This window comes from Strongylocentrotus purpuratus, unplaced genomic scaffold (genome assembly GCF_000002235.5).
Source record: "Strongylocentrotus purpuratus isolate Spur 01 unplaced genomic scaffold, Spur_5.0 spur5_scaffold_8, whole genome shotgun sequence".
NCBI classification, from domain to species: domain Eukaryota; kingdom Metazoa; phylum Echinodermata; class Echinoidea; order Camarodonta; family Strongylocentrotidae; genus Strongylocentrotus; species Strongylocentrotus purpuratus.
In genome coordinates, this window is record NW_022145614.1 from 24,451,676 (window position 1) to 24,466,166 (window position 14,491).

Here is a 14,491-nt window from a genome sequence, read left to right on the forward strand (position 1 = left end):
ATGTCTATACACCTTTTCATGGCTCCTTTTTTGGCAGCCCGATCTACGATCTCATTGCCCCTAATATCGCAATGTGACGGAATCCATTCAAAAGCAACACAAACATCCTTAAACTGCAAAATATTAATTATGGATAAAATTTCATTTACAATAGCACATCTAATAAAGTATGAATCGATCATTTGTAAAGCTGACAAAGCGTCGCTAAAAATTACCACCGAAGAGGATTCAATAAATGTATTAATCCACTCTAGTGCCATTAGTATGGCCACTAGTTCTGCTCTCATAATACAGACATGGGAGGAAAGAAAAATATTTCAGCGATAGAGGGCGCTGTCTAATTGACTATTTATTTTTCTTGTCGCAAATATGCAAAATGGTGCTGATGTTGATGTTGTGTTGACAACACAGACGCCAATTTTCAGGTAGGCCTCGGTCGATTTCTAATTCTATCTTTGTTCTGTTGCTCATGCCTGAGTGAATGGACATAGTTGCCAAGGCCTTCTCTTGATGTGATGTTTGACCCATGATATTCGTAATTTGTTCGTTGAATTGACTTCATAACTGCAGAGTCCAGGTAAAACTCCAGCAGGGAGCGCGAGCTCCGCCGCCGAAGACGGCGGCGCGGCGGATCGGCGCTCCCTAGTCTAAAGCTAATGAATTCATAGACAGCAATAACCATCTGATTTGGGTCATTTCTTTAATAAAACTGACATTTGTTGTCATTCCCCAATACAGATGGCAACCCAGAGATTTAGTACCGTGGGGGTACCTATAGCCAACAATGGCAGCTTTTTGTGTCAAAACATTTTCTCCCCGATTTTCTTTATTTAGATCTAATTTTCTGATTTCTAAATCAGATGTAAATTAGGTCGGTATGTCATTTGTCCTAATTACAGTTATCAAAATTTGATAACTTAATATTAAATGTATAATTTACGGACTTACTTATATGAATTATCCAATTTGTATTTCCGAACTGTGAAACGGTACGTTCATGCATTCGAAATATTACCCGGCGGCCGATATATTTCCGGGTCCACCTACCAAAACATAGCCAAATGGCCAATCAGAGCACTCGTTTCGTGGGAGTTCGTTGGTCAAGCTGGGCCGACTCGTACGTAGCTACGGTAGCTATTGGACGTTCGAAAAGAAAAAATGAATATTCATCAACTAAAACCAAGACGGATAATGTTGACGACGAGACTTTCTCGGATTAATCATTAATTTAGGATCTAAATGAGCAAGCTATCGTAAGTCAAATAAGCTATATATATGTTATTTTTAATTAGACTCTAAATTATTGTCATATTGCAGCATGTATGAGGATGTAAAGAGTGAAAATCTCGTTGCATATCTCATTCATCGCGGTCCGGTCGAACCGAACCATTTGTTCCGTACAGTGCCTCACAGAAAGAGGTCCCCAGACTTCAGTCTCTATAATCGGAGGTCTAGTGGAGCCAGACGTAGTCTCAGTGGAACAACCGACGATTAGAGAGACTGAAGCTTTCGGTCTAATGAATTCACAGACATTGATTGTGCATGATCATCAAATGATCGACTTTGTGTAGGACTAGACTGTGCGTCTAACATCTAATGTAGGCAAGAATCCCATCATTGAACTTGCGATTTCTCCACAATTTGAAATATTGTAGACTCTAGTTATTTTGTTGTAGCTTTTACGCACAAATGTAGTTTTGCACTTTTTGTCCTTCAATTATTTCTTAAATTTAGATCTAGGCCTAGATCTAGACCCCTATCTAATTTCTTTCTTTTTTTCTCGTAAATTCTGTGAAAGGTTCAAATTCAGTCATTCAAATTCACTTTAAACATCTTATCATAGTTTTAAAAATCTGAGTGATTGAAGTACCGGTAAATCAGTCAATCAATCAATCAATTACATGCTCTTTTTGATCATGCAGAGAGTTTGTTGATTCAGCAGTAAACCATCATGGCTGACCTGGACACGGAGGTGGACCTCCTGCCAAGCATCAGGCAGCTCATCTCCAGCGTAGCATCGTCTATCCAGAGGTCCTCTACCTTGGCTACTGCTGAGGATATGATGGTCCATCTGGAAGGCACTGATGTCAACTTCCACAGGTAGGTTCATTAGAGCCTCTTTGACTTTGTGAGCCTTCAGAATGCTTGAGGTTTCCAATATTCCAGCTATTTTTCCTTTTTTTTTTTATCCAATGATTTTTTTTTCCCAACAATTTTGCCACAGCTCCTCCAACAGTGAGACTTTTTCTGACATTGGCCTCTGTTATCACAAGAAGATTTCAGGCCAATACTTTTATAGCTAAAAGTAAAGTGTGTCATGCATCAATGGGGATATATTTATTAATCCACTATTTTAGATGATGTCATGTACATGTACAAAGAATCATTGAGGAAAAACATAGTGTTATTTGAGAAATTTTTATATATGCAGAAAAGTTTCTACCTACAGGTCAATGAAATTTTAGTGAGTTGAAGAGCAGCAATGTAGTAGTTAAGTGAAGTATTTTGATAAAGATTCTTCAACCATGATTTAACATAAAAGAGGATTCTTGAAATAGTTGAAGTATTATTTGGGTAGTGCAATCTTTTTTCTTGTAATACTCTATATTATTTATTTTTCTTTCAGGTATGAGTTAGTCAAGTACATCAAGGGGCGTACCGAGGCGGTATTGGGCCCTCTCATTGAGGAGGAGATCGAGAGGAGAAACCTGGACATGCCAAACAGAGCCACCGAGGAAGTGCTGGTCAGAGATGTGACAGAGCGTGTCATCAATGATCAAGCGTGAGTACAGCAGACATGTATTTATCATCACGATGATGATGATGATTATGATTGTGATTCATCACTATCGTCACCACCACCACCCTTATCGTCATCATCATTACCACCACCACCCTCATCATCATTACCATCAACATCATCATCATTATCATCATCACTACCAGTATCATCATCACTATCATCACCACTTTCATCATCATCATCGTCATCATCATCATCACCATCATCATCATCATCATCATCACCATCATCATCATTAGGCATCATCATTATTATTATCATCAATATCGGTATAACCAATATCATCACCACCACCATTATCATCATCATCATCATCATCATCACCACCATTATCATCATAATCATCAGTGTTGTCATAGTGATCATCATTAAAAGTGATATGTTTACGTACCAATTTCATGACCCTTTCATCCTATTCAACAAATATCCATCCATGTAATACTACCTTGAATCAACCAATTCATTTTTCTTTGCCCTAATCCTCCGGAATTTGCAATGACATCATGTAAGAAAGTTTTGCACAGTCTTTCTTTTCAGTTCTATTACCGGTTCTCTTGATTGAGATTATGCTCAGCCTAATTATTTCATGTCATTTTCTTTTGTAGGCCAATCTGAATTATGTAAATGTTCTACGGTAATCACTATTATATTAAAAAAATTTGTATAGAAACATGAATCGAACACCTAATGTCAACAATGTTAAGTTGTTTTTTGTTATTTGCTGAGGAAAGTCGTTAATGCGAGTTAGTGCCATTTTACCATGTATTGATGATTTACGTATTCCACCATCATCGTTTTCCCTTCTATTCATCTTTGTATGAACAGGTGCACAGACATGAAGCATTCGTTGAAGCTGAGCACCCGTAGTGCCGTGGATCGTTTGATTCAGGCGTACGACGATGACAAACGTCAGCGTACCAGTCAGGGTTCTTACGCCCCTTCTTACCGGTATCCAGAGAGGACTACCAACAGTTTTAACCCCTCCAGTGGAGATGATGACTCCTCGTTTGATGACTCCTTAAATCAAGTAGGATGATCTTGATATTTAAAGAACTGCTATGTGAACACATTTTAAATCCTTACTAAGCTAGAGGTAAATAGGTTCGAGTGGAGACGATGAATCCTCGTTAGATGACTCCTTCAATCAAGTAGGATGACCTTGAAAATCTATTGCAAGTTTTTTTTTTTTTTTAGGGGGGGGGGGGGGGTAATTAGTTTGGTTTACTGGAAAAAATACAGGGGTGTGAGAGAGGACCAATTTTTCTTCAAATCTCTCTCTAGAGCTCTGTCTCTCTCTCTTCTTTCCCCCCCCCATTTCTTCCCCCCCCCCCATTTCTTTTTCCCTACCTTCTCTTCCACTCTCTCTCTCTTCTCTTTCTCTCCCTTCTCTTTCTCTCCCTTCTCTGTCTTCTTGCATTTGAAGTACCTCTGTCCTAAGATGTATAAGAAAACAAATTATGCAACAAAAAAGAAAGAAATTCCAGTCATGTTTTCATTTACACCCTCCATAGAGCTCCTTGATATTAATTGGACCAAGAAGATGCATCACCATTTCTTCAAGAATATTGCCCCCCCCCCCGCACCTTTTCCATCTTTAAAGCAATCATGAATCAAAATGCATTAAAATAAATTCAAGACTGTCACCATTTATTTATTCCACCTGCCACAGAGCTCCTTCATGTTCATGAACCAAGAACAGTTCACCAACATCACAGAGAGCCTGGACTCCAGCCAGCCCCTTCAGTGGCGCAGAGAAGCGCTTCAGAAGCTTCTCCAGGTCCCTCCCTCGGACGTCCTGGCCTGTGAGAACTGGGGCAGGATGAAGAAAGGTCTGGTAGCGGCCCTTGCTGATCCTGATGAAGGCCTCTCTGTAAGTTGTATTGTAATCTCTTTACTTCTCATTTCCTTAGACGTTGTACAGGAGCCACAGAGTTTACAGAAGCAAAGGGTTGACATGTGTGGTCATTGCCGTCTGTGAACTCTATTGGTGATTTGTTTAGGTTCATTCCATTTGATGTTTGATTATCTGAGATACCAATCTCTTTAAAGATGTCCAATCATACAGACAAAACAATATGATGACAACTGAAAGGACAGCTCATGAATATTGAATATTAGCCTTCCATAACATCACATTAAATCAGAAAGTGCAAAATTATTGTGCTGGAAGATTTCAACCTCCCTTCGAACAAGACAGATGACTGTAAAGGCAGATAGATGTATGTCATCAATGAGTGTGAATCCATCATGTCTGATGTTATTTCACTTTTCATTTGTCTATCTAGGAGAGCAGTTTACGCTTTCACGCCAGGATGTTTGGTTCCAACTCTCACAATGTGATGAGAGAGATGTATACAAACCTCAGTAAGTTCAGACCACCAAGAATCATACTGAATATGACAATTTTTCTGTTAAAAGTGCATATCTTGCACTATGATTTCAAACGCAACATGGTTCGTTTAGACTCCGCTCTCTTCGTTTGATTGATTGATTGATTGTCCTCCAAATATTATTGATTAAAAGGAGAACCAATGAGATCTCAATATGTTATAATGAAAAATATGATGAATTATGATCAAATCAAAGAATTGTAGATGAAGCTTGAAATAACTTGAAATGAAACTCATTTACAATGCATGCTGAATGAAAATGACATAATGTTGATTAGTTTGATTGGTGATATCAAAGAAAACCATGCGTCATTGCTAAATATAGCAGAGCTGTTGTGGTCTAGTAGATAGGTCTCCGGACTGTAAACCACAAGGTATAGGGTTCAAATCCTGCCGCTGCACCTAATGTCCTTTGGTATGACATTAATATGCATTTGCCACACTCGACCTAGGTGAAGTAAGTGGGTACCTGGTAGGATAGATTCCTTGAATGCACTGAGTGCTACGGTTACCAGAGCTAATGCTAGGGTGATAATATCCAAAGTCCTTTTGAAGCACATAGAGATAGAGGTTTTATCATAATGTGATATGAGCTATACAAGAACGGCATATTATTAGTATTATTAAATGCAAGATAGAATCATGTCATCGGCGAAATATAAGCAATAATAATTGTGTCCCATTTGTTTGTCTTTTCTTCTTTATCTGCCGTATAGTTGATCATCTGAGTAATGAGTTCAAGGCTTTGGGAAGCAAGGGGGGAATGGCAGTGCATCATGGGATAGATGCTACACAGTACCCCGCCCAGAAGCTGTTACGGAGATTCCGTCTCGTCAACGAGTTTCAGCTGGAGATACCCAAGTATTGGATCAGATTCCCTGACAAGTGAGACAACTATTTTATGCTCAAAATTAAATATGAGATGGAATTTTGCTGAATTATGACATCTCATACAAAAATCAAGAGAAACATATATGAAGTTTTTGAAAAGTGATCAGTGGTGTTTTCAACGAACTTTTAAAATGATGTGTTTTAGAGAGAGAGAGATATATATATATATATATAGCACTTATATGTCTGTTATCTTTGTGATAGGTTTAGACAAACACTAGCCAAAAGTGTGGAAATCTCATGATCCATCTATGACCAAAATATTATGGGCTTCTTTTAGTTCACTTAAAGATCAACATTGCTATTTGCATGCCTCTGTGAAATTGATCTGGGGCCTCTTGCACGGAGAGTAGCGCTCAATTAATACAAGTCAAAAACTTCATTGCAGCCTGATTTTTGCTTTAAAAAATTCAGGTATGAGGACCTCACCACGAGTTAGACGTCCAACTTCTATCATTATATGAGTGGTAACACATATTGCCTGTTGCTTTTATGTGACAAACCTCAGACAAGCTTATAGATTCATTACTGCCATGATAGATAAGTGATAAGGCCTTTTCAGTAATGGATCTCAAAACCTGGAACTCCTTACCCCCTGTACTAAAGAATTGCCATACTCTCACAGCTTTCAAGAAGTGTCTGAAAACATTTTTTCTAATTGTAATAATATTCCTCTCTGTATCTGTAATCTTCTTCTTCTCGCGTATGTCAAGAACGAAACTTTAAATTTCTAAAGTACTGTGAAGCAGCCACCCCCTAGTGGTCTCATCCACTTTCATCAGCCCAGGTGGTGGTTTAAACAGGGGGCAGGTTGTGATGAGATTGAAATTGAGATTTTTGTAATCAATGTAAGCTTTGCATGATAATGTTCTCTCTCTTTGTTTGTAATTATTTCTTGTTTATGTGCTTTGTATCTAATGAAAAGGCGCTTTATAAATGCCATATTATCATTAGTATGGGTAGTATTATGTTCCTTTTCTGTGTTATTATCTGTCCAGATTTCTTCAAGACCTCACAGATAGCACACTTAATTTTCTGGTGATGAAACCAAGCAAGCCTTCTGAAGCCATTACTCCCATGCACTACATTTCCCTGCTGGACCCTAAAGCTCTCTGGTTCAAGAAGTGGATGGTATGTATTTGCTCTAGATATACTTCTGGGCCCTGTTTCATAAAACTTGTTATCAATAACAACTGTTTTAAGCTACTGAAATCGTGGCATCTGATTGGCTGAGAGCAAATTTGTAATAGAAATTAATCATTTGTTATAGATAATAAGTTTCATGAAACAGGGCACTGTTCGTAAAGCTTTCTATTACAAAGTCTGAATACTTCTTAAGGAGCTATATGGGTCCAAATTAGATGGCATGTGAAATTACTGCATAGGCATGAGTTATATCGAACATTTTGGAAAAGGAGTAGTTTTAGCACTCTTTATGTGTTTCACTTGCAAAATTTGGTCGGAAACATTTCCAAACCGTCTCTTGAAATATTAGATATGAATGTTTTGAAAGAAGAAATTAATTCCTTATGAATATTATGAAAGGGGACATTTTAGGTATATCAGGGCCCCGGCATATAAGGAGTTGTGATGGATCCTAATCAGTCGCAAGTCAGTTTTTCCCAATTTTCTTACTATTTTCTTACTCAAAAGGGGGAATGTTGTGAGATGCCATTTTCCCCCAGAATCCTCTTCTTTTTTTTTACTCAAGGGGGGCGTGGTCAAGTTTGCAGTCCCCTATCACTTATGTACATAGTTGCGATTAATATCAACTCTCCAATATTAAGACAGGCCCTAGAAAATAAGATCTTAATGAAAGAATTTATTTCCTCAAAATCATTCACAGAATTTTGCCACACTGTCTGACATGTCCAAGATATTCACTCTGGCTCATTAATAACACTTGCTTAAAGTAGTTTTTATGTGTTTTTCCCTACTCAGCATGGGCACTACAGCAGGACTATCATTCTTGGCCATCTCAAGGATAAAAATACCCTGGTAAGATCAACAAATTTTGATTTTATTTTTATTATCATATTCCATTTTTTTTTTAATACTCAAATTGTACTTCTGAATAGTATGTAATCTTTTAAATCCTACTTCTCATATCTGTATTGAACCATAATACTGCAGGCTATAAGAGATGAAAAGATTAATCCTGTATGGCATTGGACAGGGAGCAAAACTAGACATTAAATGACTTCATGTCATACTACATTTCAGTTCAAATCAGAAGGATGGATAGATTTATCCTTTGCCATACCTACCATTATTCATTAAAAAGTTTTCTGTATCGGTATTTCTTGTAGGATTTCCTGATTGGAGCATAACATTTTATTCGTAGTTCATCTTGGTTTTGGATAGAAATTAAGATACATATCACTGTGTAGCGCTGTATAAAATACAAGTTCATGTGATTGTGTCATCATGGACTCTATACTAAGAATATGTAAAAGATGTCATTCTGTCTTTTAAATTATGTCTGCTTATTCATTGAGTTCTGACTTTAAAGTACAAACTTTGATTGGTAATTTGATTAAGCAAAGCCTTGATTAAACATTTCATCCTGAATTTGACCTCAGCTTGTGAATGCAGTTACCCAGTGCTTGGAGTTTGTGGATTCCCGGGCAGCTTGGCTAGACTCCATGAATGACCTCTCCGATCGCTTCAACATGAACAGACTGGGTGAGCAATTCAAACTTTGGTTATAAAAATGTGTTATGCTCCACTGGATAGGGTAGAAGCTAGCCTTACCATGATCGTTTTGCATGTATGTGGTAGCTTGGGAACTCAACAGCAGGACTTGAAGCAATGGTTTGAGCAAGGAATCCAAATATTTACTTTAAAAAAAAAAAGTATGTAACATAAAATGCATTTAAACTTGTGAAAGCTTGTGATGAAATACAGATTTTGATGATAGAATAGACATTTTTCTATCGACAGAGATTTAATTATCTATGATTAAAGAAATTACTATTTAGATATGTTTTGGAGGTGTTGTGGTATAGTGGTTCATTCACTTGGCTCTCAATCCAAGGGTTGAGGGTTCAAATCCCAGCCCAGCACTAACATCCTTTGGTAAAACATATTAATCCACTTGTGCCGCTCTTCATGCAGGTGTTGCTCATGATGTAAATTGAGTTAATCAAGTTAAATTTTGAATTTTATAAGAACATACTATTTAGGGGTTGAGGATTAAAAGAATTGTAGAGAGCGAGAGATGCTAACCAGTACGATTAAATCGTATTTTGTACGATAATAAGATATCACCTTTAAAAATATGATTTTTCATCTTTCCAAAAACAAAAGATTAAAAAACCCATCAAAATTGCGGAATTGCATAGAAACATGTACAAGTAAACCCCCGCAACCCCAACAAAAACTTTGCCATACACTTTTCTCATTTAATTCTAATGAAAGAGCAAACATTTTACTTGACCGTTTATACCAGTATAACATTTTTCAGAAATTTTACTGGCCCAGGGCCAACGCGCCAGTGATAGTGTCAAGTTTTTGTGAAAATCTGATTTTTTTTTAGGATACTCAGGCTGTTTTTTGTGTCAAGAGGTTGGTATCTCACTGAGGACATGAAATTGTTTAAGTAATTTTAAAAATATCAAATGATCTTTATGTTTTGATCCCCAGATTCTTCTCGTAGAACCAAGTACACCGAGAAGGAGCTTGAGTTCTTGGTCTTCATTCAGTCCCTCTCAATCCTTGGCAGGCTCCTTGTCTATGACAACGGCAGGCAACTCTTCCCTGTCAAGGTACATGGCAAAGAAGGTGAGTCCATTTTCTTTTGAGATCCAAAAGGACATTAAGGCCGAAGGAGGTTTAAATTTAACAATGGTTTAAACCCTCAGTTACATAACCCATGGTTTAAGATTGGTGCAAATTAAGCGTACCTTGCCTTGCGCGCGTCTAATATTGGACCTCTAACAATGTCTCGCTTATTTTGGGCTTATTTTAGACCATGGGTTAAATTTATAACCTCCTTTGTGAATTTGGGCCTAAGTGATAAATCAATGCCTTTTTGCTTCCAAACAGATGTTGTGTCTATTCTTTAAAATGTCTTTTGAGAATCAAAAGAACATTAACTGATAAAATACTGTGTAGAATCAAAGCCCTTCTACTTCCAAACAAATGATATGTTATGTGGCGGAACACTACTTTGACTGATGAGACAGAAAAGCAAATATTGGGGACTTTGGCAGTTATCACCTTTGCTTTGTTTTATGCCAGTTATGCCATTATGCATACATCCTGGATTGATATATACTATGATGGCAGTGGTGGGATTTGTTTCTTTCAGGACCTGGATCTACCTCACCTTTGATACTAATCTTCATCATCTATATAGCATATCATTGGGGGTTAAACTGTTTGTAAAAAAAAAAATTTACAATGATTTGAAATGACTTTATTCCAACAGAAAAGAGAGTTTAGGTGATCATGTGCAATATGTTAATATGAATGCGCTTCACCGTCAACCCCCCAAACACATCAGTGTCAAATAAGCGTTTAGACACATCGTTGTATCGATGTATTGGGCGCTATATAAAAGCAGAATATTATTATATTATTATCAGTGGGGCATTTTCATACAGGTTTTATGTCTTTCTTTCAAACTGACATTTGACTCTGTTCTTATCCTGTGTTATGTGTTCAATTGATTTTGTTTTCCGTGTCAAAACAGTGACCCTTACTGAGCTTGTGAGGAGTCTGTTGCCATTGATCACCAAGAGGTCATTCCAGGTCAACATGCCTACTGACACAGGTAGGTATTATGCAGATGGCACATATGTCCAACTGGGCTATCAGGGCCCCGTCTCATAAACAGTTGCGATTAAAATTGATATCAATCACAACTATAAACATAAGAGATTGGAGACTATAAACTTGAGATTGATTAGAGGACTTGCAATTGATTCAGATCATGTCAATCGGATCTCTTTATAAGATGGGGCCGAGATGTTGCCGTTCGGACAATATTTTAAAAAATACTAAAAATATCTGTCTAAGCTTTGGCAACAATCTTAACATAACTTCATCTAACTCCATTTATGTCGAAATTCCTTGAATGCATGTAGACAGAATTAACTACAGTATTAACACTGATATAGTCAAACCTGTCTATTAAGGCCACTGAAGGGAAACACAAAAAAGTGGCCACTGTAGACAGGTGGCCTTTTTAGACAGGTTCCTCAACACACGTTTCCTCCTAGAGGATCACTATTGAGAACTGGCCTTTATATAAAGGTGGCCGCTAATATAGGTCTGACTGTATTATTATACATGTACTTTCACCACCAAACCAATTGTTAACTCTGGGTTCCAGACATAATAAACATTTGACATAAGACATTTGATAAACCAAATATTTAATAATAATAATAATAATATTTGGTTCTTGTATAGTGCATATCACATTATATAACGTCTCTATCCGCTTCCAAGGAACTTTGGAAATTATTACCCGAGCTTTAGCTCCGGCAGCCATTAACAGCACACAGTGCATGTCAAGGAATAATTCTACCAAGTACCCACAGTTACCTCACCCGTTGTAATTTTAGCATACAACCAAGTCAGTTTGTAGCTCTGGTCGAGACTGCTTGTAGTTTTATTGAATGCAACCAATAGTGAATCCTAATGGTCTATTGCAGGTGCTCCAAGCCCAGCTATGTTGGTCACAGAGATGCTGAAGATTGTGAGTACGGACCGAGCAGCATGTGTGGAATGCCTCTGCAAAGATGAGGTGGTCACCGATATTCTCAAGCCTGTCAACGACTGGCTGAACAAGGATCAGGTAGGGTCAAAGGTCATATGGCATGGGAGCGGGTCAGTGGTTTATCAGATTAAATGCAGCAACTGTATCATGTAGGGAAATTGTAATTACACCAATGTGATGAGCCTCTGCCTCTTTGAGATATTTCCAGAAGAAATTGCAGGAACATTGCAAATATTCATTGCAACCTAATGCATTCATTTCTTATTTTTGTATCACTGTAGTAATTCCAATAGATGGATAACATTAGATATGATAATAGACCAAGGAATATGTAATTTGATATTTGCAAACAGCTTGTGTCATGTATTAGTTGAGCTGCGATACTCATATTCCATTAGATAAGATTTAAGATACACCATAAAATGTTTTATAGGATATATTTCATATTCTCTGCTGCATGTTTAATGCTGATATACACATTTATTGTTGTTTATAGATGTGCAATTAATCATCTTTTAAAGAAGCATGTTACTAAATAAATAATTGCTAAAAATTGCATTGATCTACAGTGATTATGTACAATAACAATAAATTGTTCTGGGAGGTCGCGGGTTCGAAACAAAGTCGATGTGATAGTGCCCTTCGGTAAGGCATTAGTCCTCATTACCAAGTCCCTCGGTGAGGACTAATTAAAGCTGTTGGTACCCTGATTGCTTTTTACTTACAAGCATAACAATAATTCAAATTCTAATTTATTATTTGTTGTCTTGTTCAGCCTTCTAGTGACCTAACAATGCTCTGTGTTGCTGAAGTACTATCAGCCATGGCAAGCTGGGAGACTGGCACAAAGCTACTACTCTATGGAGAGAATGGCAGCACCTTCCAACACACTCCGTAAGTATACCTGTATCCAACAACACATGCAGGGTAACAGGTTTATTGGATTCTCTCATTTCCATCTTTAATAACGATAATAATATTCTGCTTTTATATATCACTTAATACATCTACAATGTCTTAAAGTGCTTTACAGATATATTTTAACCTGTTGTGTGTACAAGTCGAAAGAGGGAATAGCTAACTACAGATTGTGATATAGTTCATCTTTATAGGGACACATTGGTATCTAGTAATTCCACCTTTGGATTTGAAATAAGGATTACTGAGTTGACATTAAATGACGAAATGAAAAACTCTTTGTTGTATGAAATACCTAGTTATTTAGGAATAACAACATTTCATGATATACCTTATGCTAACAAACACAAAGCAAGGATAAATGATTCTAAATGATAGTAACAATCAGGATTCAAAGAGCACTTAATACAAAATACCGTTCTAAGAGCTTTACATATATTACCCCTGTTATTGAATCCATTCACGCACAATGTGCACCATCTCTACTCCCTGGAGAGTTTAAGTATTCCTACCATATGGTCACTGTTGAGGGCATATGGCAATTACTAACACATATGCTTTCTTCATCCTACCAGGTCCTCAGTCCTCTCTTGGGTATGGAGTGGTAAATGTAGACTAATGCCTTCCCAAAGGACATTGGCGCCATGCCTAAAGTATGCATACAATCATTTGCTGTATGTTTAATGAAACTGTTTCATTTTTTTCTGGCATGCAGGAATGCTGCTGTGCATATCATTTCTGAGTTCTGCAAGCGAGCGATGGACCAGCCTGTAGGCACTGAGTTCCTAACTCAGCCCTCCAGACCGGTCATTGGAGTCTTCTTGTATGTCTGTCGTCAGCTCTACTGTACTCCAGAAGGTCTGCTGATACTACACCCCTACGGGCTTCATCATTCAGTAGCAAATGCTTGGAGAGAGGTGAGAAGACAACATTTTAATTTTAACAATGTTTAGCAGTCTGAGATCTTCAGCTAGAATTTCAAACCAAGTTTTGCGTCTTGGTCTCAAACTTCTTTGTCAAATTTTTACTCTCTTTGCATTTAATACAATGTTGATTCGTCTTGTGTGTTGTTTAATCAGGGAGGGTTTAAAAGTTATTCTTCATTTTGTATTGTAGTGCCAGTTTAAGAATAATTATATTGTGTGGGATAAATGTAGTGCAGACCAGCAGACTTATGACAACCCATTACAATGAATATATATGATGTTAGGTTAGATTTATGCACAATTAAATAACTTCCATGTTATTCAATTCAATTCCATTCAATTCAATGTATTCATTTGCCGGATGTACATACGAAATAGATATTCGTCTCACTCACATGTCAAATAGAGGCTCGGACAAAGTCTACAAAGAACAGAAATATGATACAAAACATGGATACATTTTGGTGATGACTTCCATGCTATTCATAACTGATAGAATTTCCCTACCGGTATGTTAGGTAAGCAGAGAGGTGGAGCTAGGGGACACGCCCGTGATGGAGGAATCAGAAGTCACACCGGAGAACATGGAAGCTAGAGATGCCTTCATGTGGGAGCAGAACCTCCTTGACAACCTCCTTAACTTTGCTGGTACTCCAAAGGTGATAATAATAATAATAATAATAATCTGCATTTATAAACCGCTTAAAACGAAATTCCGTCTTAAAGCGCTGTACAGATATTATTACCCCGGTCATCTGATTCAATCACGCACATTGTGCACCATCTTCACTCACTGGGTAGTATTCCATCCAATATTGTCACTGTGAGGGCATAT

The 14,491-nt window shown here is 37.5% G+C and overlaps 1 protein-coding gene across 2 annotated transcripts in view; it reads left to right on the forward strand.

The window, feature by feature from the left end:
- Positions 1-362: 362 nt before the first annotated feature.
- Positions 363-14,491, forward strand: part of LOC582731 (protein broad-minded) — a 34,270-nt gene continuing 20,141 nt past the window's right edge. For both annotated transcript variants that reach the window (XM_030975333.1, XM_030975334.1), the window contains exons 1-16: positions 363-425; positions 1,923-2,100; positions 2,627-2,782; positions 3,629-3,830; positions 4,473-4,673; positions 5,089-5,167; positions 5,910-6,078; positions 7,083-7,215; positions 8,026-8,082; positions 8,667-8,769; positions 9,730-9,867; positions 10,781-10,861; positions 11,748-11,890; positions 12,588-12,706; positions 13,446-13,647; positions 14,175-14,315. In XM_030975333.1, the coding sequence (XP_030831193.1) occupies positions 1,952-2,100; positions 2,627-2,782; positions 3,629-3,830; positions 4,473-4,673; positions 5,089-5,167; positions 5,910-6,078; positions 7,083-7,215; positions 8,026-8,082; positions 8,667-8,769; positions 9,730-9,867; positions 10,781-10,861; positions 11,748-11,890; positions 12,588-12,706; positions 13,446-13,647; positions 14,175-14,315 (2,073 nt within the window). In that variant the 5' untranslated portion in view covers positions 363-425; positions 1,923-1,951. The remainder of the gene's footprint in view (positions 426-1,922; positions 2,101-2,626; positions 2,783-3,628; positions 3,831-4,472; positions 4,674-5,088; positions 5,168-5,909; positions 6,079-7,082; positions 7,216-8,025; positions 8,083-8,666; positions 8,770-9,729; positions 9,868-10,780; positions 10,862-11,747; positions 11,891-12,587; positions 12,707-13,445; positions 13,648-14,174; positions 14,316-14,491) is intronic.